Below are 24093 nucleotides of genomic sequence, written 5' to 3'. Positions count from 1 at the left end.
GATTTCCATTTGTAGGAGTTCTTTCAGTTGCCATAGTAACCGTTTCAAGCGACCTTCAAGGCACCCAGTAATCAAGGCATCGAGACCAACGAATAAAAAGAAATAAGTGGACGCAGCGAGAGACACACACGGAGGCTTATCCGGGTTAAGGCGAAACAGGCGGCCCGGATAACGCCGGCTTAGCTCACTGGGCTCACTTCTGCCTTTCCTAATGGGTTCGCGTATATCGAGAAAAACCCGCTAAGCCTTGCCCGCGTTAGTCTGGGAACGTTTTGTTTTCGTAAAGTTTGGGTGACAAACAGCCGCTCTTTTCGGAAACACATTAGGTATAGGAAACGGAACGCTCCTCGTGTGTATGTGAGAGTGGTTTTATCGACCTCTGGTGGCTGAGGAAGCTACGCGGAAGAGGCGAGATTTCGCCGCTCATCGCTTATTAGGCGCCACAAACAGCTTGTTAGGAAGTGATCGAAACGCTAAGATGAACGGAAAGAGAATGATGTGGAAAGAAGCTGCAAGCAGCGAAATGCCGTCAGGTGGAGGCACCTGCGACGATCGTGTCACCTGTGATTGTTACGTCTTTGCACCGATAGAGGGCGTAACGTTCTAGACTCCTGTCTCACGGGCACATCGAAGACCTTTAAGAATCAGGTCTTTTAATGCGTTGGTATTAGGAGTGCTATGAAAGCTAAAACTTTTTGGCGTGGTTGTCTGAGTGAAGCCGCTAGCTGCCAACCGTAGCAGCAGGCAGGTGGTGTTTGAAGAAATTGCCTGCTCTCCACCTGCCGCACATTACCCTCTCCCTCTATCTCCTCTCTTCCTCCTCCTCTCAACTTGTAGGTGAGAGGTGGGAGGAGCCAGACTAAAATAACAAGGCAAAAATGAATGATAGATTATACAACAGCGCAGAAGACAAGGCACAAAAAGAAGAAAATACGACATGTGCCTTGTCTTCTGCGCTGTTGTATAATTGATCGTAGCGAACTTGCCCAGATTTTTGTCCTTCTAATGATAGAAGCCATAAGGAAGGGAAATCGAATAAGAATGAAATAAGAATAGAAATATAAAGAAAGTTGGAATGGAACAGGAAATATAATAGATTAGCGACTGAAAGAAAATTGTCGCATTTCCTCCTCATCAGTCCGACTGATCGGCCCTAAATTTTTTCTTCGAAGGCGTACTGCTCGCAGGTACGCAGCATCATTACGGCGCCTTTGCCGCAATGCCATGACGTTCCGTAACCTAAAGGAACAAATTTTTGTAAATATCAAACTAAAGCTTTATTTTGTTTTGCGGACAGCGGTCGTATTCTATACGATGTCCATTTCGCATCCACTCGGTGCTACGTCACAGGTCACTCACTGCCGCGGCTTTCAGGCGTGTGTGCAAAAACGAACCGGCCATTGGGCCTTTGGCGACCGGACCTCACCATTGGCTGCATACCGCAGCCAATGACAGACAATCGTGAGGTCCGGGCGACAACCGTCCTATGGTCGGGCCGCTTTTTACGGACGCTTGAAAGCCGCGCGCACCTCTTAGTGACCAATCAAAGAAGGCCAAACGGACGCGATACAAGCAACGGAAAAAAGGACAGCATATGGAAGACGGCCGCAGGCGTCCTTTTTTTTTTTTCACTCCGGTCATCCGCGCCAAAACAATTGGTGTAAACGCATGCAGTTTACTTGTAAAATCGGCCCGTCGGGCGACATGTGTATTTCGATTTTTAGACTTTTATATCTTTTAAAAGCCGTCGCGGTGTCTCAGTGGTTATGACGCACGACTGCTGTACCGATAGACGCAGGTTCGATTCTGGCCGCTGCTGTCGAATTTCGATGGAGGCGAAATTCTAGAGGCCCGTGTACTGTGCGACGTCAGTGCACGTTAGAGAACCCCGGGTGGTCGAAATTTTCGGAGCCCTCCACTACGGCGTCCCTCTTAGCCTGAGTCTCTTTTGGACGTTAAGCCTCCATAAACTAGACATAAAGTGAACTATATCTTTTAAAAGCTCTGTTTTCGGTGAGAACGGTGTATTTGCTGTCTTTAGATATAGGCTGACTTCAATTTTTCCTTAGTTTTACGGTGGCGAATAGGACGAACCAAATTTGGCATCCTTTGCCAGAGAAGGTACGAGGAGTAGGCAGTATTAAAGAAATAAAACCTTCCTTAGTTCATTGAATAACTGGAAGGGTCTGCCTCACTTTTAAAGCTTTCACTTCCGGCATCTCACGCTTAGCGAGCGGCCCCGGAAGTTCAACCGCTGTTCCATCTTTCAGCCCGTTTGGTTTCTTAGGTGAAATGAGTCGTCTTCGATGGAAATGATCTCGATGCAGCAAGAATATACGAAATTCTTCTCTGCGTTCTTACTGACGAAATGTTGGACTCCGTGTTCTTATAGAGTACTCTGAACACAACGCTCAGACAACGAAAGCCGTAGTCAGAACTCCACGGGGTGGAAGTGCACTCTAAGCCCGAATCAGCCTATATAGGAGAAAAGTGGGAGTAAGCTCTCCTCTAGGGCTCACTATTTCCGGGTCATGATGTGTTGCCCAAGCCATGGGGTAGATTTCTATCAATGGAAGTATGGATTATTTACGATTGGCAACAGAAACAAATTTCCTCGTCAAAACGTCCCAAATTCTATCATTTACGAAGAAGATTAATGGTGAGGAACAAAGAATAAAATTAAAGGAAAGAATAGGACCATTTCCTAGGAGCGGCGGTATCAGGTGTCTTATTTCGCGTTATATATTGCACAATATAAGCATTGTTGATACTAGGATGTGAATCTAGCTGTAGTTCCAAGTCACCAACAAGTAGCTTCGGGATAAAAAAAATTGTGGCGAAAAAAAAATGCAAAACGACAAGAAAAAAATCTGACCTGCAAACAAACAAAAAACACTGGTAGCAGTTCTGTTTTTTCTTTAAATGCGGACATGTTTAAAAGTTTACTTTCTTGGGGGGGAGGTTGGTGGTGTTGTCCCTTTCACATAGGGCAGAATAGACAAGTGGGCTTTGGGTTTATTCGTAAGCATGAAGGCGGTTACGAATAATTAACGGCCAGGTGACCGCACTGTTCGTCGTAAACCAAGGCTCATGCGCAATTTCTTGATTTGCCGTACATTCAAGCATTCATAAACATTTGAGCAGTCACTTTTTGTGGTGACTTGTACACATAGCGCGCAGAGCGCTTTCGATCTTTGTAACTCGCACGTTAGTTTAAACGGCGTCGTAGCGCCTCCGTTAACATGGGGACCCTGCCCCACCACTTTGGAGGCCTGTTAGAGTGTGTAGTTCAAACACGACAGCCACTTCATCAAAAAGACAAAAAGCCTCCAGTTGCCTTGGGTAGCTCATTGTCGATTTCCATTTGTAGGAGTTCTTCCAGTTGCCGTGGTAACCGTTTCAAGCGACCTTCAAGGCACCCAGTAATCAAGGCATCGAGACCAACGAATAAAAAGAAATAAGTGGACTCAGCGAGAGACAAACACGAAGGCTTATCAGGGTTAAGGCGAAATAGGCGCCCCGGATAACTTTCGCTTATCTCAAATTTCCTCGTCAAAACGTCCCAAATTCTATCATTTACGAAGGTTTTAACCGAGCGTTTAATCTCTTCTATTGGCTAACCTCAAGACGACGAATGCTACCTTTAAAAGCCTCCAACCTGTGCTAACTGCATCAAGTCACTATGCTTTCAAACGGGAGTATGCTTCCGCTGCCAAGAATGAGCATTCTGTATATTTAGATGTAGAAATCTACTCCGGTACTTCATCAGTATAACTTTGCCCTTGAAAAACTCTGCGGTAGAGAACATCTTACTCCCTTCCTAATCTGATATGGACTTATTTATATTTAGAGGGTACATTTTTCATCCAGCCTACCTTGGTGTGGGGCCCACAGCGAAAGAAAGAGCAGCAAGACCGTTCCACTTCTCACTGTCTTTCTCACCGTCATTGCGCCTAGTGCTGCCGGTTGACGCCGCTCTCGAAAGTTGCGGATAAATGAAAAAAAAAAGCAAGAAAAGCTGTTTCTCTTTCCCCTAAGCTCGTAGAAACTGCGACAACGTTACACTACAGTTTCAGACGCAGTTGGCGATCGCGGCCACAGGTGCAGGGAGGCTGCTCGAGTCAATTTAGACGTGGAAACAGTCTCCCTTCTTCGCTAAGACTCATACTTCTTGAAAGCTGCACCTCCACGAATAAGCCATTATTTGCCGAAGACGGCACGTGGAGTTTCGTGTTAGCACGGCTCGGAAAACCTGGTTTAGTTATCGAGAAAGAACCTCTCTTTATTATTAACGAGCACTACGAGCATGAAACGCCGAGAGCAGCATTGATCGCCTCGGGATCCGCGGGAGGCTTTAGTACTGCGCACAAAGCCTGAATGCACTCAGTGCGACGGGCGCTCGAAACACCTGCTTAACCGGTCGTCGCGACTGGGCGAGGTGTTAAGCTACCTCTGCACTGAGAAGAAGGACTTTTGGTTCATAAAGTTTAATGTTTCCCTGGGCAACGCTCTCTACATCAGGCTGTCTTTAATGCTTCCACATAAAATGGTCTTAAGTGCTGCACTTGTTCTCAGGGGTGCTGATACAGCGGCAGGCGCCACTGAATATTTAGAAGTTTAGTGTCATTTTCTCACGAGTACCGAGGGTGCTGAGCCTGGAAACATCCTCTACTAAGTGCTTCCGAGGCTTCAGGTACTTAGCATTATTGTGAAACATCGCTTGTTTCAAAACACGTGGTGGTAGACTTGAAGTGCTGCCCTTTAAAATTCGGAGAGTCTTTGTTTCTAACTGCTAAGGAACCCAAATCCTCCGGAGTGCTTACCAAGGCTTTCTTGAGGAACAGCGTCTCTGGGCTATATGAGAAAAGTAATGAAATTAATGATGATGATTAGTATTTTACGCTATGGAGTAAGGAGCTCGTACTGCTGAAAACCCGGCGTCGTAGTCCGTCGTCCTGCGTCAGTCGAAAAAAATCTCAGTAGATTCAAATGAGGATTACGGATTGGGGCAGGCTCCAAATTAAGCTTAAATTGGCGAGGCGAATATTTTAACTATGGTATTCCAGAATATAGAAATAAATTAGCCATACTAGCCAGGAATGATGTACGAACCCAGACCGACTGCGTGCCAGGCGTGCACGGAAACCATTAGCCACGAATGGTATTTTTTTACTTATTTGGACAGGCCACGCTAGATCCAACGGCCCACTAGTAAACGTTTTGTGGTGTATATGTCTTAGTAACCTGTGTTTAGGATATGTACTGCGTCACAGTACCTAAAAAAAATGAGACGAATTATAATTGCGCTATAAAATGAAAAAAAAGGAAAAGGGAAATAAAAGAGAGAAAAAAAGTAAAAGGCGCTATTGCGTCTACTCTTAAGGCAAAGCTTAAGCATACTCCCAACTTTTTCTTTATGGCGAAAGAACATCTGTGGCCAAACAGTGCCACGACACAAGGTGAGTTCGCCTACACAATGTGGAGTCAAATGTTCATTTCTCAGGCATTTAAACCCCTCTAAAATCCGATCACCAGGACCTGCATCTGCCGTGTGCGAGGCGGGTGCTCAGGCCGCAAGGCCGCTGCTGCCGTCTGGTAATGAAATTAAAAACGCGCAGTAAGTTAAGGCAGAATACTGGTAAAATTTTTGTGCAATAGAGAAAAGTGATAGCACGGTTCATACCTGCGGGTAAATTGCATGGAATTTGCGCATTAAGATTATCACTATAACATATTTTCACTCTGCTGGGAATCAGTGAGGGAGGTGGCGATTTTTAGGAAAAGTGTAAAAAAATGGCGCAAAGCTCTGCTGCACTGTTGGTTGGTTGTTTTGGTTGGTTTTAGGGGTCTAACGTCCCAAAGCGACTAAGGCTATGAGAGACGCCGTAGTGGAGGGCTCCGGAAATGTCGACCAGCTGGGGTTCTTTAACGTGCACTGACATCGCACAGCACACGGGCCTCGAATCTCGATTCCAAAGAAATTCAACCGCCGCGGCCGGGATCGAACCTGCGTCTTTCGGGTCAGAAGCCGAGCACCATAACCACTGAGCCACCGCGGCGGCTACTGCACTGTTGTCTTCCACAAAAGTAAACAGACAATGGCACTCGATTCTCAGCCGTATAGTAGAACACTGATGACACCCCTCAATGCTAAAATGTCCCGTAATACGATGACTAAGGTTCTATTTGCCTTACAGAAATTTAGAGCTTAAAGGATGCAATAAGTGATCCTCTAAAAAGCTAAGAATAAAAGCCCGTTGCCTGGCTACTTATGGCAAAGACGGACTTGCATTGTCATTCCTTGCATACCTTGTACCCACAAGTGCTCGTCCCATGTGCGGATGCTTTATGTTTAGTAATCATGTGCTGTTTCTCTATTATGTGCTCTATAGGGTTCCGAGTTTCTTTCCTTGAATGCATGATAAAATGCACCGTGCGTGTGAATATAGTTTGTGGGAAATAGGTGCGATAGATTTGGTTGTGTTGCCTGTACAAAGTTTACAGAACTTTTGGAGTCAATGACACTCCCCTCAGTGGCGAAGGAACACCTCTATCGGCTGGGACCATGGAAAGAACGCTGGCCACTTTCATAGTTCTCACGTTGTAAGGCCAAGCTAGGTTTTAAACTGAAAGAAAAAAAAAAACTGCGAGGGAGATGATATGCTGGACATTTTTGGCAGTTAACAGCGAGGCAGCCTTAAATGTCTCCTTCTGCAGTGAGCCCTCCCATATTTCGGTACAATGTCGGTCACAGCGTCTGCTATAGTGATTCATTCAATGCTTTTCGAATGGCTTATGGCTTTAATTGCTTGCTTGCTGTTTGAGGTGAATTTAATGAGAAGTGTGCTGCCCTCCTCACCACAAACTTCCTTTTCGAAAACAGCAGCAGCCCCTTATTTTGGACCAAGAAAGCGCAAATAAGACAAAAATCCCGAAAGGGCTCCTGTAATAGCTGACAACGAATCCGACCTGTAGGCAGTTGAGATTTGTAGCTTTTTCGTTCCAGCATAGACAAAAAAAGTTGTCATGAAAGACAACTTAAAGTTCAAGGAGGCAGACTGCGTCTACTATTCTAGTGGCGCCTTTTTTGACATTTGGTGGCAAGCTTAGAAACCTTGTTTTTCACGCGTTTTGGGCGGCTGAGCGGAACTTTGAAATTTGTGGCAGCCGCCTTTTGCGTAAAACTGGAGTGTGCAAAAGGGATTCGCTGCAACACAGCACGACCACAGGTCAAGGTTTGCTTGCAGTCTACTCTTTCTCTTTCTATTTTACACACCTTTTTTATCGGTTAGCGCACAGCAGAACACCCCACAGAACCATTGAACCTTCTTACTTTTCCTTCTACGCTCTTTCCTGTCTCTTTTTTCCCGCCCGGCGCCATCTCTCGGCAGAGTGGGGAAGCTTGTGTTCCTGAGTAAGCACTTACACTGCGAGTGAGGTTTTCCAGTATGCGCATCAAGAATGTAGGCGGCGACAGTAATTCGATTCAAGAAGAAGAAAAACCGGACTTGCGAAAGTCGAAACTGTTTTGGTTTTGATCAATTGTTTTCTTGATAACTGCGACTGGTGCAGAGTCTGCTAAGCCCGTCGTGCATGTTTTTCAGCCACAGCTGTATATGGCATTTTCTGCGAGTTCACGGTGTCGTCGTCGGCGTCGTCCACTCACCGGCCCTCCACATGGGCCCCCGACACCAAACAACTGTTTACTGCAGTCTGCACCCTGCTTCCCCAAAGTGAGCAGCAAAATATATTCACTAGAACTTACCCGTGGCGCTAATACCATTAGGTGAAGGAAGCCGAGAACCCACACCGCCACCCAGAGTTATTGAACACTCACACTCCCACCAGCATTTCGCACCACTACAGCTGCCGCTTTAGCGCAGCGGTAAAAGTTAAACTATAAAAAAGTGAGCGACTTTATATTACCATGGTAGACGACTACAAGAACAAGAACATAGAAGGTACACAGCAAAATATTACCCCTGCATTTTGGTTTGGTTTCGGGTGGTTTAACCTCCTAAAGTGAAGTATTGAAGGGCTCCGGAAATTTTGACCACCTGGGGTTCTTTCATTGTGACTGTAATGAACTTCCAGGTGCGTATTCCACAAACGTGTTTATTTTTGCGCTCGAGCTTCTATACCAAGTGCCAGGTGTGCTGGGTAGAAAAGGTCCCTTCAGAAGGATTCCTCGATCTTCTTCTTTGCGAGCATCTGCCGAAAAAAAGAAAAACGGCATTACATTAATTTCAGCGCTCCTTTGCCTTCAACATAATTTGCGGCGGTGATCCTGACATCGCACTGACGTGCACTGACATCGCACAGTACACGGGCCTCTAGAATTTCGCCTCCATCGAAATTCGACCACCGCGACCGGGATCGAACCCGCGTCTTTGGGGCCAGCAACCGAGCGCCGTAACCACTGAGCCACCGCGGCGGGTGACGGTTAGTTGACGCCGCTGGATACAACTAAGAATTGTAAGTGCCACTGTGCGGACAATAATTTCAATATTCAATGCATTGCCAGCACAAGAAATACTGAAATAAAAACTTGCGTGTGTTTGTAATGATGGCAGAAACGTTTTCTATAGCATCAAGTAAACAGCAAAGAAGTGCCCAGTGTCATCTTCATACTTCTATGCGGTGAGCGGTGAATTCTCCGCACAATGTACAAAACTGCGCAGATGTCAGGCAGTGCTCGTATATGTAAATGATCAAGTCAAGTATATTTAAAACGCACTTCCTCAGTCATAGTAGTTATTTTCACTTGTGCTCCTCAAGTAAGCGGGAAGATTCAGAACTGGATTAATTTAATAACGGACGTTGTAGCGACGCTGCCGAATCGTAATTGCTGATGACTTGAACAACACAAAGACTGAAAGGAATCTACTGCTTCAAACTGTACGACTCTACTACACCCACGGCGATGGTATCACATTATAACATGCCCTTTTGCGGGTTTCTTGAACAGAGTCGGAGAACCAAAAATAGTTAGCTTTGAGCACAATGCTAAGAGACGTAAGGAAAGGGATTGTTATTGAGAGCGGCAAGCTGTATTTAAATGCACGAAATTGCGCGTGGGCAAGTGAGTAAAATAAACTTTGTGAAGCGGCTGTGGTAAAAAAAATAAAATAAAAATAAACGCAAGCTTGCATGTGTCTAAGTTAACAGCTAGTTAGAAGCGAAAGTCTAGAATTCACAATTAAATCAATCTAATATGCGTTCTCTCCCTCTTCTGTGTGGGGTAAAGTGTATAAAAAGCTGGAGTAGTTTACGAAAGAATGCAGTCAGTCTTCGATGTACTTTGCGACCCTTTGCCTGCAGGCATTAGAGAACACGTCTGAACACAGCTGTAACCAAACCTAACGCGTAGGCACGACCTAACTGCGGGCTTATAGAGAACCAGCGCCAGCAATCTGTTATGAAACGAAGCATGCTAATGCGCTAACCTAGTCTAACACGCATTATTTTGTTGAACTTGCTGAACCTTGTCGAACTTGTTTAACAGCAAGTACCCGGAGGCGCACGGGTTTTCAGGCGTTATCATGAAATATGGGTTTACAGGCTGATGTTCTTCGACTGCATAGAAGCTTGAATACATTTGTCTGTTCCTAACAAGCTGATTATCAAGGGAGACGTTAAAAGGAAATGAGAGAGTTTTCTGCAGTTAGGGAAGACATCGTATGCGACGGTTCTTACTGAAGCACCGGCTGCTCGTCTTGACACTGACAGGCACTAAATCAACTCCAGCTAACAACCTGCTGCACTTAGCGCATTGTACGTGAATAATAATACATCAGAGCATATCCTAGAGCAGCGCTGCAAATCAAAGAGCGAAAGCTCGCGATTACAGACACAGAAAAAAAAACCCCGTAGTAACAGCTTAATTTCCAAACTTATTGGGGCTGCAATATGCCCATCTACTGTACTCAAGAGCTGTCTAGCTAAAGAATGGTTCATACATGCAAACATATTCAGTCCCCACTTCCCTTATGAGGTACGGAGCGCGCAAGAAGATTTGTTTGTCATTACCGCGCTGGCTCGCAAGCTGAGCACAGCGCTGCTTCTAATTATCCGACTGATCATTAGACTGACGGGAAGGAGGCTGAATTATTATTTTTATCACCATGCCTTTTACTATGCGTAAGGGAAAAAATATTAAGTTTTCGACGCGGACATTTGAATAAATTCGGCCAAAAGCAGTTCATCTTCAGGGCGAACCTTGTGGCGTGACTGGAACTGTTTAACTGTTCCTGCGGGAATTTGCGCATGCGCTATCTCAACTGCCTCCTCGAAGGCGCTTGTTCACAGAGTTCCTCGCCATTAGCGAGAGAGAAAGCAGACGACGTTGCACTTCATTCACCAAGGAAAGGCGAAAGAATGTCGCTAAGACGTGACTTCGTATTTGTCTTGGCTAATGTTGGACATAATACGTGGATTCCGAAATGACAATACGAATTTCCTTCCCTCGAATCCTCCAAGAGATACCTTGAAAGTTTCCATACCCGCCTAACACTTGGTTTAAATTTGCTGAAGGGAAAAATAAACTTTTGAAATATTTTATTCTGCCCGCAGAGGAGAGCACAGAGGGGCAGCTGCAGATTCAGAGTCATAATCCACGGTTTAAGGCGAAAGCGTTTAATGTCTCATCGCTGTCGATAGAAGATTATCAGCAGAAGCTTGTCAGCAGATGTGTCACGATTTTGATTGGTGAGATATGGCGGTGAAGCTACAAAAAAAGGAGACACAAAGCACGGAGACGATACCAGACGACTACAGAAACACCATCAAAGTAGCACCGATACCAAAGAATATGGACCCGAACCTACACATGGTGCGTAGAGAAGCAAGATCAGAGTACGTGCAAAAAACACTGGCAACTAGAAACCACACTGTGTACGCAGACGCCGCTACACACACTGGTAACAGAAACCGCAAGAAAAGCAAAGTGGCAACAGTGATCAATTCGGACCTAAAAGAAATCACCAGCGTGTCAATCCGGAACTGTACGGTAGTCGAGGCCTAAGAGGCAGTTGTGGCTCTAGCGGCAGTGGAGGTCTACCCATCCAACAGGTCTTTAACCATACTCACTGACTGATAAGCTGCATGCCGCAACTACCTAAACGGCAGAATCAGCCAGAGTGCGCTCCGCATTCTGCGCTCAAGTTGCAAAACCGAAAACAATCAGGCCAAACACACGATAGTTTGGGTGCCGGGACATACCGACATTAGGGGAAATCAGGAGGCGGATAGGATGGCTGGAGGGTACGCAACAAACCGAGCATCCAACAGTCCCGACCCCGCTGAGGAACCCGAGCCGGTACCCCAAAGCTATACAGACATTCTTAACTACTACAGAGGGATCAGACGAAAATACCCGCCCCCACACAAACAACTCAATAGAGAAGACGCCGTAGCATGGCGACAGTTACAAACGGGAACATTCCCGTGCCTAAACATCCTAAGCAAAATCTACCCCACACAGTACAAGAGCTAGTGCCCGTGGTGGGGAGACAAACCAACCCTATACCATACCACATGGACTTGCCAGAAAGTAGACAAGCTACCCATAATTGAAAACCCGAGTGCGGAACAGTGGGAAAGGATGCTACCCAGCGACATCCTGAAAGTCCAACAAGGACTAGAAAGGCGTGGACGCAGGGCAGCTACCCTCAGCGGAGCCCTGGACTAGGGGAACCGACCCTGATTATAAGATAGAAGACTCCATCTGAAGCCGCAAAAAAAAAATTGTAAAATAGAGCAAATAAACGTTTTCCACCACCGTCACGATGGATGAAGTGCTCTTTAAAGAACTCGCATAGATGGTGGCGCCAGCTTTTCCTCTCGGTAATATTGAGAAACTCTAATGGTCAGAGGAAATACGCATCGGCCTCTTTTCGCGCACCTTCATTACATTCGTTAGATGATATGGGGAGCAGGGTGGAAGAATAACTTGTTTTTTTGATCCACGAAAAACTGAGTTTTTCTTTGCGATTGATCGCCATATTATAATATTTATATAAGGAGGTTTTCTTCTGAGTCAGGAGGTGTCCTGCGTCGTAGACATCACTTTTTTCTGTTCGCAAAGGCTGCCACATTTGTGTCTGTTTTTTTTAGGCCTACAACAGAAGACTCAGTATCGCGGAGACATTGTAACTAAGGTCTATAAAGCACTTGGGGAAAGAAATACGACTTCCTAGAACACTCTCCCTGTGTCTTCTGAAGCCTTTTTTTTTTCCGGCCCGAACATGTTATGCGTGTTACTTAAAATAGCTCCGCCATTCAACAAGCTCACATACACCACGACACCCTTCTTCACAGCACTTAGCCCTGCATGTACTACCCTTTTGCATTTTTATTCCCTTCCCATAACGCCAGGCGGCACGTGGTTATTGTTGCTAGGAGTGTTTCAGGGCGCTCATGCATATAATAATTGTTTTGACAGATGTTTTTTATTAGTGCTACCTTTTTCTTCCATAAGAAACGTCAAAGAAACAATACTGGGCTGTCGTCCTGTCGGGGATATAGGGACATGAAATATTGCAGAGGGGGTAGGCTCACTTGCACCAACGCATGCGCCTTCATCTTTCTTGTTTGACCCTGCGGCACTGCGTCGAGAATTCCCGAGCCCAGACAGGCTTTGTTAGAGCGCACCGCATATTGGAATAAATGCAGGCGCGAATACTGCATGAGAACCAGTGCTCGCGTGAAAACATGAAGACACTGGTGCATTGTTCGGCCGCCTGGACAGCTATTAAGAAATGCTCGGACGCGTCTGTCTTTCTTTACCGATATACTCTAGTCCTGGAGGACAATGGGGTTGTTGTGTTTTTTCCTGCTCTTCATGTCTCAGCGCTCCTCTTGATGGATGGAATAGGCCATCGGATTCTCTAGGAAGAAAAGATATAGACTATCAAATAGCCGGAAGAGCACCTAAACGTAAACTGACTAGAAATTATTGCCGTGATGGACATTCGCTGGGTCCATAAACTGCATGGACTTTATATGCATGGACCATAGATGCATGGACTTTCGGCTGCTTCCAAACGGGGAGTGATAATGATGGAGAAATTCTTCGTACGTTGCCTTACGTTTTCTTAAGTTCTAATTGAACGTTGACATCTCTCTGTACATGTAATTTTACTTACGTTTGCATACATTTCCGTACATACGTATGTATATTTTGGTCTAGAGCAGAAGTGCTTCCTGATTTTGGGATGAACTGCTCTTGTGTACAAAAAAGACGATGCGAACACATAAGAAGTTGCCGTTGTTAGCACGAAATAAAAGTATATATGTAAAAAAGAACAAGCATCGGTGGAGGTGGCAGAGTCAGATGAAAATATGTGACAAGGAAGTTTTGTGGGACACTATGGCAGCGGGTGCCGCAGCAGAGCAATAATTGAAAACGTATCCAGCATTCTCAGGCAAGAATTTTGAAAATTGGAAAATTATTAGGTGCTCTGATGGAAATATTGAACGTTCATTCTTTTGATATGTCGCAAAATCTTTCTTGTCAAGTGTTTCCGTCGATCGCATCTAACAATTAAGACTGCCTTAGAAAACAAAAGGGGAATGCTTTTGACGATAAAAAAAACTTTAATAGAAAATAAAAGCAAGACTGCCGCCGGTAGATCTGCGGATATATTGATTGTTATAGTGAAAGCTTACATTACAATAAAAAATGGCGGTGATAAACGGTTTGGCGTTCAAAGATGCTTTTGTCCAGAATTGTTGGGTGTGCTATTGTGTTAGTGCCTTGCCGTGTTTTGTACTAAAAGTGGCTGTTGAAAGTGGGCGTACTTTTATAATAAAGGGAGTGTGCCTTCTTTGCTGACGACCGTTGCAGTTGCAGCTAGCAGAAGGCAGTAATCATAGCTCCTACTCCAATTAATACTGGGCATTTTCTCTCCAAGCTTGCTGTTTAACCTCAACTGCAAATTCGCTGAGTGGTCGAAAGAGGTCAGGTGACCTGTGACGTCATTATAACCTGCTCACCGCGTTGTGAGCAACATACATGCGATGCAGCACAAGGAGCTTGATGGACGGAAAACTGCGAAGAAACTCAGGCTTATATACACCGCACACAGAAGTTGCAACAGAAGCTGTGACAAATGTGCAATCTAATTCTGTCGCAGTCCTCTCGCAAGGTGACTTAAGTGTCCCCGTAGCTTTCTCCCCTTCGTTTCTCCCGTGACACTTTGGGGCCCGCGCTACCCAATCCTCGTGTTCTCTCGCTGTTCGCGACTACAGTGGGCTGCCTTGGAGTGACAAGCGAAAGGGGTATAAACTTGGAAGGTAATCTTTCGCCCTTAGTAACTGGTATGTCATCAACGACGAAGCGAGTATGTAATGGCCTCGCATGGCTGAGCTCCAAGTAAATCTACGAGCGAGCGGCGGGGAATTTTGAGCCGTCGGCCAACAGGGATGTACAAATTGTCACGAAAAAGGCCGACACTCCGAGCACGCTCGGCGCTATGCTCGAAGGACGCTTTTCGGTAGCAGCGGGCCACGGGGGCGGTCACTCTATCCCTGCCGGCCGGAGGTTCAGGGGACATTTTGTGGCTCCAAGCAAAAAAAAAGGAAGAACTACGAAAGATGCAGGGCGTCGGGACCACAAGGAGCCGAGGATATTACATTTTCGGCTCGAGGAAAAAGATTACACGCAGCGAAATGCACCTTAGAAACGGCACGAGGGGACAGGAAGATAAATGGAAAGGGAAACGGGCAATTTCCATGTCGGAGTAAAAGCGAGGAATATAAAGAAATGATCTTGAACCCCGCTTTACTACAGGCGATAGAGGACAAGTTTAGAATTTCGGACTGGACGCAGTGAATGCCTCCGAGCTAAAGAAGAATGGGAAGTGAAAAAAAAAAGCAAGAGCCAGATACTTATGGCTTCTGACCAGGTCCGATCAGAAGGCTTCTGATGGTCCAGCGGCTTGGCATGCACGCTCTGGATAGTTTGTCGTCAGGCAGTCCCGAGAGCTGAACCAGTAGAAAATACGTGAGACTTGCAATAAATAATGTAAAGACTAGGTACCGCGTAGAAAATCGACAGCTGGCTATTCGCGAATCAGTGACATGAATCCGGGCGAAGGTGTCTTGCTGGCAGAGTTGTGTCTGGACGGAGTTTCGGAGGCGCTGGAGATTCCGCACCAGAAAAATTTAGTCTCAAAAATCACTCGGCACAAATGTAAGGTGTACGGGATTAAGGAAACCATGTCGTGGTCATGATTAAATAGAGCCAAGCCATTGTTATCATGACCGAAAACGACCATGTACAAGTGCAACTACCGTTATTTTGTCTACCGTTAGCGTTGTTTCCATCCTTCCTTGTCACTACTTCCTGCACCCTCACTTCCCTGGAAGGCCAGAAGTTCACCCAATAAGAAACTGGCACTGCAGCTTCCATGTGGACTACAGCACCTCAGTACCCAGCCTATTGAACGAGATGAAGAAATTTTCAACATGACGAGACGCGCTTTTCCCTACGCCATCGGGCTGAACATATCGCAAGGCCCGAGCGCCACCTGTACCGTGTTTCTTCGCGTTAAAGCCGTGCCGCCATACAAAAACGAGGTACACTATCAGGCAGGAGAGCGCCTCTCATTCTACAAAATGCGCTCTAGTTTTTTTTTTCCATGTTTAAGTGGCTGCAGGAGTTAAGTTTAGCTGCTCAGTGATACAATCACATCACCGCAGATGCACTCTAGGCCATCTAGAAGCAGTTCGAGTTCTACGCAGGGCTGACCTGTATAGCTGGCACGCCTTTTTTCCTGGAAATTTCCGTCACGACCACGTGGCTGTTCCACATACGGAACCAAAGTTGCGTTATTGTCAGTTCCAACTGGGCACGCAACTCAAAATGACTGACCTCGCAGGTCATGGCCATAAGCCGTGAATTCCAATTCCCAACGTATCCTTGTACAGCGGCCGTAGCAGCAATTTTTCTTCCCACTCACTGCGAGAGGATTACGAATTCCGGGCACATCCGAGTAACAAATTGGCACTTTCTTGCTATCCAGAGTCGGGCTGGGAAACCTATAGCTCGGAGTCTCCTCTCAGAAACTGATGAGACTTTACTTTGTGTTTTTTCATACATTTGCCCGGTGTGCTACCGGAACCAGAATGTCTCGAACATGTTGTTTGTCCCACTGGAGTGACGTCACGACTAAATCCACCTGTCAGCCATATCTCTTTTACAGTGCGTATACGCTTTCGACCTTCCGTTAGGCCAGGCTGGCAGGCTCCCTTGAGCAAGAATCTCTTCGAAGTTGTAACGTCAGAGGGTGCCTCGGGATTCGTTTATGACACCTCACGCGCGTGGAAGATTTATACGGTCAGCCGCCGCTGCGCTCAGCCTTGATGGGAAATGTCGCGACGCCGTCTATACAGCTCGTTATATATGTAAGCGCCAGATTAGTCTCCGGTCTCGCTGACGTGGACCTTAGCTTCGCTGGACGCGAGTGGACTACGACTCGCCAGTGACGGCGACGTAATCCAGTGCTTACACACATGCGGCGCCTCCGTCAGCGCAATTTTATGCTTGGAGCTGGAGCCAGTGCATAACGGCCGCATGTGTGTGGGGTATAATAAACTTTGTTGCCCTTATGCGCAGTGTCCGCTGGCAAAAGGGAGAGAATTGCGAGGAAAACCGTGCGTTGCTAGCAGAGAATCGATTATAATGCAAGAGCTGTCGAGGAGGGCTGTTGCGTTCTATGTGAAGACGGGGAACGTCGCACGAAGAGAGAGACGCAATCACTGCTTGCACAAGCGTCACGTTTGGAGTTACTTACTTTTAAAGAGACAGACGCCACTAACGCAGAACGGCGATAAACTGAGGTCCTTTAGAGATGTCTTTATTCTGCATGTGATTCAGTTCGGCTGATGATGATAATGAGATGACAGCAGGAACTGAAAGGGCGACTGTTTGTGGAGATTGCTATATTATGAGAAACGAGCGCAACGCAGGAGTCAGAGGTGCTTTGAATTGAGATGCTGTCTAGGGAGAATACGCCATCTCTAACACTGTAATCTAGGCGGGTAATATGCCATGCGGGATAAGCAAGTTGAAATTCCGGTCTTCTTTTGTAATTTTTGTTTGGGGTGTGCCGATGCACGTATGACTGTTTTATCTTCGCTCGTGATAGGGCGTATAGTCTGGGAGTGTATCATTTAACAGCGAAAGCTATTAAGGCACGTTTCTGTGTTCTGTGGTGTTGACGTCGTTGGCGTAACACAACCCATTGCTGATTTGTCAGCATGCGGTAGCGTAACGCCAGGCATTATTGCAAAGAGCAGTGCGAATAGTTAGCACAAATTGATATCGCGTATGACTTCACTGGAACGGGCCAACTATGTTGTTTGAGAACAATGAAGCAGCAAGTGTCATCATAATGACGTTAGCCGTGCTGTATGAGGGAAGACAAATAAAAACGGAAAAAATATATGACCTTAACCACCGCCAACTGCTGCCGCTGACTCTCGTGCCACAAAGTGTGAACATGTGTCTTCCTATACGTATAGTTATAAGGGTCATAAAGTTACCATACTGTTTTCGTGTTGCGGACCTCCTACTGAACATGAGTGCCATGTCTTTTGAGAGCCATGGTTATAACTCCGTAAGTTATACCCGCTACCACTTACTTGGCTGTCGCGAATGATTAATCGTTTTGCACGAATATCCTATACCTGGTCAAATGTTTTATGGGAAAACCCCATGGAGGAGTAGATTTGTAATAAGGAAGTAATTGCTCATTGAGATACACCCGAGCGCAGCCATATGGCTGCAAAAGAAAGATAGGTGGTCCCGGGTTCGAAACCCGGACCAGGACGGATTTTTCTTTAACTTTGAGGTTCCTGAGAAAGCTGTACAGCTTTCCTTGGTAGCCGTATGGCTGCGCTCGGGTGGATGTCAATGAGTAATTACTCCCTTATTACATATCCTCTTCCTGTGTGAATATTTGCATTCGATTCGGCTTCTATCTACACTCTTCGTATTCGATTCAGTTTTTAAAAAATATTATTTACTCACCCATAGCTATTAGAACGTAAATTATTCTTGTGTTACCAGTGGCTTTTTTATCCTATCGTTTTCACTTTCATTACAGTAGTGGATTGTTTTCTCACTGTTCGCAGTTAGCGAATTGGAACAAAATACTGTCTCTCGTCTATTGTCATATATCGTTAACCACGCTTTCACTTTTATAATCAGTTTTTAGCACCTGCTGTATTTTAAGGTGAAAGCCTTTAATGGCTCATACTGTCGTCCGTTAGCAGAGCGTGTCACACCTTTGGAACCCTGTTAACTCGGGAACTAAAAAAGATAGGAGAAAACGAATGGTTGATTCAGATCGAGGAGGAAAAAATGAACCTAGATGCTATGTTTGTCGACTGTAGAAAAATTAGCTAATTAATTATAGCCAGGAATGTCAAACTTGCGTCGAAATAACGCAGACGTCGATATAGCCGCGGTAACGATGTGACGTCACATTCTGCGGAGGTCGTCACGGAATAATGGTAATTATCAGAGAATGGTCGGAGAAACGCCGAACTTCTGTCAAATTAGTTGGCAAAATGTGTAATTAAGCGTAATTAACACTTAAGATCCCCGAAAGATGTAAAATTTGGTTATTGATATAGTCACGGGAATGGTGTGACGTTACATCTACCGGAAGTCGTCCCGGCATACGGTGTCGTCGGCTTTCGCCTCTCAACATTTTAGTTGCCAAAGTGCCTCGCAATTTTTTGAATATTTGCTCGCCTTGTCGACTTTTGGTACAGGGTTAAAGTTCCTATACTCTACTTTGTTGGCGATGTCTTTTCGCTCAGTAAATGATCACGCCGCGACTAGACACTTAAAAACATGTTTCACTTCAAATTAAATCTGACGCACCGTGCATATCTGGTCGACCAAGTCAGCCGCGCAGTCAACGCGAGTGGCTCGCTGCTCCTTGCAGTAGTAGTAGTGGTCGTAGGAGCCCTCCATGGAGAAGTAGACCGGCTCGCCTGGCTTGCGGTAGATGTGGGGGAGGTCGATCTTTCTGCAGTGCCCCTGGGCGTAATCCATCTCCGCCTTGTCTGCGAGCCGGTTCGAAAAAAAACTGCGAGTTATGATTGCACTCGCTGCGACACCTGTGCGCCCAGCTTCCTGAAACCGGGCTTTTCTCCACGATTTTCAATGTTACGCAAGGGGAGGTGTACAGCTGTTGCAAGAAAATGTGTCCAAGTACTCTGTAAACATTTCTTTCATACTAACTTGAATTCTATATAAGCAAGCATTCCATATCCATTCTATATTATTAGAACAGAATTATGAATGCAAGCGTTCTAAGCTTTATATCAGACAAACATCGCCAGTGAACCAATATAGAGGTGAAGAATCAGGCATGTCGCTCGGATTCAACTCTGCTTTTGCATCCAGAGACATAAATGGAGGCTGCTGTGTAAAGAGACATAGGTTAACAACTACTAACAGCCTCGTGGTCACTTCGGATTAAAGCCCGAAAGTGTTAGGATATTTTAACTACATAGTTTAGCTTCTTTAATCCTGTGCATTGCTGCTTTTACCTGCGTGTTTCCGTACCAAGTCGTCAATTTTTTTACCGCGTGATCTTTGATCTTGTGCGATTCTCCGGGCACCTTGCTTTTGCTTAGTCTGCTTTTTAACCAGGTGAAGGTCAAGTTAATAGAGCTAATACAGTGTTAAGCGAAGTTAATAGAGTCAAGTTAATAGAGTGTTAAGCCAAAATCTCGCGCAATACGCGTGGCGGGTAGCAAATTAAGCAATAATTCAGAGAATAAACGTGGGTGGCAATGTCGTCGAAATTTCGATAGCACTTGAAAGGACCGGAAAATTTATATTTCTTTATTAAATCAGTCATACTAATAGGTACTCTCTGGGAATCCTTTCCTTTCAGATGCAAATTCTAGCCGCCGCGGTGGCTCAGTGGTTATGTTGCTTGGCTGCTGACCCGAAACACGCAGGTTGGATGCCGGCCGCGGTGGTCGCATTTCGAAGGAGGTGAAATATTAGAGGCCCACGTAATATGCCATATCCATGCACGTTAAAGGACCCCAGCTAGTTGCAATTGTCCGGAGCATCCAACTACGGCGTTCCTCATAACATGAGTCACTTTGGGCCGTTAACCCTTTTAAGCCAAATGTACATTTGGCATCATTTCTGTGCTATACCAATCTCGAATCCTGAACTGGAGCTCGTCATAAGGCACTCTCTTTCGTCTGACCAATGAAGTCATCAGAGCGTTGCAGAGGGCCCAATGCACTTCTGAGCCAACGAAGTTTTAAATAGTAAGCCGTGCAAACCTCCGCACTACCTCCTCCTGCGTAGCTCGAGCAGCGCCGCACGAGCTACTTACGTTAATAACTCTTCTTTCTTAATAAGAGAAGTATTATCAAAACTAAGAGTTCTTCTCTCGGAGTCATTGCCTGTATAGTGATCGCTATCTAGTTATAGAACATCGCTCGTCCCTACTTGTAATGAAGCTGAAAGGAATTAGGTCAAAAGAAAACAAAAAAAAAACAATGCCCAATGCCGTGTTTAATAGAAAAAAGAGGTAGCGTTAATCTTCGATGTACTGTTTGTTTTTCATACGCCCTTGTATTACGCTAACACTGTTCTATGTTTGTTCTAGCGAAGAAAAAAAACGGATTCCTTATTATTAGCAGAAAAGGTAATTTCTAGGCGCGACTTGTAAACTTCCGTCTCGTCCGTAATCAACATGCGTAGGTTGTAAGTACATATTAACTTAGCTGTATGTCCCGTGTGTATGTAATCTTTAAGTAATTTAAGGATGTTTGCAAGAAGGAACTACTGTACACATAGGCGCTGAATATAACACAGGCCTCAATTAAATCTTCACTTGATCTTCGGGAACAGTATGGACAAGAATATAAGTTACAAGAAGAAAAAAGCGACTGGGTGCATTCTGGAGCGGCTGAGAAAATGAGCTCGTGCGCTGGCTGCTGTTATTTCCTGTTTGTTTTTGTCTTGGGATGATGGGGCCGTTAACTGTACCAGGGCTGTCATGATTCCTGATAGCCTAGTTCTTTATTTCTAGCCTATCCTTTCTTCTTTAAAAAAGCGTACCAGCAAGTATATACAGCTCAGCGAAACAAGGTGAAGTGTTTCACTTCTTCATAGAGCAACGGAGCCCAGCGGTTGTTTGATCTAGTGCTTCGCAAGCAATATAGCTAGCGTGGGCATCAGCGCAAACTTTTCTTTAATGAAGTACGCCTAAGCGCCGGTACAGAAAAGAGACTAAGGAATGGGACAACAAGGTTTTTTTTTTAATGAAGATCTTATGCTCAGCATATATTGTTCTCAGAAACTTCGTGACGTCTTCATATATGTTTCGTGGAACGTGTTCTCGACTTGATACGGTTACAATAGCGAAAATTGCGATGAACGAAGAAAGCGCAGGACAACATAGCCCTCATTATAACATCTTGGAATTACCCCAAGGGCGAAATAACTAACAAAACTTTTCGTCCTTTAGAAATAAACCCTCTTGAACATTATTTCGTTTCTCGTAGAATCGAATGAAACAGGAAATTGAAGCAAAGTGCACAAAACTCGAATGTTGTGTGCGCTTTTGATAGTCAGTCTATAGTAAAGTTGTTTACTATATTTTTTCTCTTTTCTCACCTAAATTGTCGCATGAAAAGTTTGACACCCACTTTGCTTCTTGTTTACTGGTCGATTAGTGCTAGAGGTTTTATAATGTCTGCCATGCTTGTTCTTTCTCTCCGTATTTAGTTCTGGCGGATGCGCGAATCGCCGGCCTTCGTTCAAGCGCTTTTTGTTTGTTCTCCGTTTTCAGAGTACTGCTGAGCGATATTTATTAACAACATAAGGAATAATTCTAACGGCCAACATTTCATGCGCAAAAGCAATACGTCTGATATTAGTGAAAAAGAGATTAAAGACGGAAGGTGCTATCTAAACATAGGTAGAAGTTGCTCGTCGGTATGTGTCGATTTTTATCAAGGGCAACAACGACAATCTTTGCCGCACAATATTTGAAACTGAAGATTATGGAATGTTCAGCAAGAAGCGGTATAGCAGGCAAAAACGCTTTCTTTAGAACGGAATGATGATAAAGTACTAGAGTAGGGCCTGATGAATGATAAATCACGAATACTGGATGCTCAAAAACTGTTGCCGCTACTCACAGCCCTAAAGGTTGATGAAGAGTACATTAAGAACACTCTGTGTGGAGGCTCTCAGACCGATATCTTTTTTTTTTTTACCAGGATTGTTGTTTCAAACAGACTACATTTCAGAATAAAGCGGCCAACTTTACTTTTAATCTTTCGCGCGCATTGATGAGCGTGCAATGATCGTCGATGTTGCAGCGAATACTCTAGCAAGTCTGGAACTTGCCGAGTTCTAAACCCACCGCGATAGTGGGCTCTTTATATTGACCGCGGAAATTAGTGCATCTAATTATTAACTGTGCTGCTTCTACTTGGCCCTATTCCAGTGCAAGAGACAAGACTGCAGAAGGGCGGTGGCAGTGAATACTCGAAAACTTCTGAAGGTTGAATCCATTTGTTTCCGAAATGTGGATTATTGAAATTACCCGATGAGTTTCGGCAGGCAAGCCTGCCGCGCTAGCATGCGCGGCCTTAAAGAGTTGTTAACTCGAAGGCTCGTATCGTATTGGCTGGTTCGTTTCATGTGTTGTCCTTGAAACCAAAGGACATCATGGAGGCCGTTGAGAGAAAACAGTTTGCATGGTTGCGGACTCAGTCAAGGTGTGCAGAACTTTTGTGGGCCCTTGGAAAGTTAAGATTATACATATATAATTTTTCGTACACAAACGTCGAAGCTTCGACGAGATATTTAACCGGGCTACTTATCGCAAGTTGTGTAATTGCGGTCTGTATATAGCGTTCTGAACGAGCAGCCGAGAGCACTCATCTTCAGTTTATATTGCAAAAAGTGTTAAACAGCATAGAAAAACTTTCTGTATTGTTCTTTTTTTGTTGATTTCTTTCTGGAATGCTCCTATTCTGCTTTCGCGATAGTTTGAACATTTCCGGCAGACGCGAACGGAAACTCGACGGTGCGCAAAGATTAACCAGAGCCGACTGTTTGCGCGGCAAAGAAAGAACATAGCGAAAAAAAAAATGGACGGAACGAAGGGAGGTCTACTCACCGAACGGAGACTGGGCGAGGGATCCGGGAAGCGTTGATTGCAACAACAGTAAAGATACTAACGTGTTGCAACCGAAGGCAACAGAGACGCCCAAAAAGCAGAGGCCCGTCGCTGAAGCTCTCATTGTGGACGCCGGCGCGGTGCTAACAGCGTCAGGATCCCGCTGTCTGACGAGCCGAGCGTTTCCCGGTTTGCCAGATGGCCGGATGGAAGGCAGGCGCCTTACGTCAGGCACGCGGGGAATTGGCCGATTGACTTCCGGTGACTGGGCATGGATTACGCTCGGGGAGCCGAGCCTCCGCGCTTCGTGCCTTCTCCTCGGCCCAGATGTTAGCCCGCATGCCAGTGTTAACGAGGGGCATACAGGGTGGCATTTGAGGTGGAGCGCAGTGCGCCAGCAGAATACGGAAGCCTATTGGACGAACCGGGGATGGTAGCGGCTGCCGCAGCGTCGCTTAGTTGTGTTTGTTTAGGATCTGTTTCCGCGGTACACAGCGCAGGAAGAACTGCAGTATTCGTTATACACGGTTTTCGTTATACACGTTACCCGGTTGCAGTATTCACCTCATTCCCCCCAAATTCCATTCCCGTTTCCGGGAGTGTTTGGCTAGCGTTGCTTGAACTAGAACTAGATGGTATTTACGCTCAAACTTTTTGATATTTAGAATAGTTAGTATTCTCTATAAATATGAATTGCATCTTGCGATATCAGTGCACGTTAATGACCCCGAGGGGTCGAAATTTCCGGAGCCATTCAAAGCGGCGTCCCTCATAACCTGAGTCGCTCTGGGCTGTTAAACCCCCTAAGCCTTTTTTAAATTTTGTACAAATATTTATTGTCGCAAGAGAGACGCTTTTCCTGGCTTTCGTTTGCTGGTAACAATAAAATCGTTTTCAAGAATGACATATG

At 45.4% G+C, this 24093-nt stretch overlaps 1 protein-coding gene across 1 annotated transcript; it reads right to left on the bottom strand.

The window, feature by feature from the left end:
• Positions 1-8099: 8099 nt before the first annotated feature.
• On the bottom strand, positions 8100-23475 carry LOC149335559 (uncharacterized). Its single transcript, XM_089553827.1, has 3 exons — positions 23184-23475; positions 18896-19080; positions 8100-8211 (listed from the first exon to the last, which is right to left on the bottom strand). Exons 1-3 carry the CDS (start codon positions 23305-23307, stop codon positions 8176-8178), a joined length of 345 nt encoding a protein of 114 aa, XP_089409953.1. The 5' UTR covers positions 23308-23475; the 3' UTR covers positions 8100-8175.
• Between the last annotated feature and the right edge of the window lie 618 nt (positions 23476-24093).

Source organism: Amblyomma mixtum, chromosome 7, assembly GCF_055824585.1.
Source record: "Amblyomma mixtum isolate Tamu chromosome 7, ASM5582458v1, whole genome shotgun sequence".
NCBI lineage: Eukaryota > Metazoa > Arthropoda > Arachnida > Ixodida > Ixodidae > Amblyomma > Amblyomma mixtum.
The sequence above is the reverse complement of the archived record's forward strand: the minus strand, read 5'-3'. Positions and strand labels throughout refer to the sequence as shown.

Bases quoted from the DNA above. Each gene is read 5' to 3' on its own strand.
- LOC149335559 (XM_089553827.1), bottom strand. From the start codon at position 23,307: ATGAGAGCTTCAGCGACGGGCCTCTGCTTTTTGGGCGTCTCTGTTGCC. The intron at 19,081-23,183 runs GTGAGTAGACCT...ACCGGCTCGCAG, and splicing joins CCTCGCCCAGTCTCCGTTCG to ACAAGGCGGAGATGGATTAC. The intron at 8,212-18,895 runs GTGCGTCAGATT...TTTTTTCGGCAG, and splicing joins TGGTCGACCAGATATGCACG to ATGCTCGCAAAGAAGAAGAT.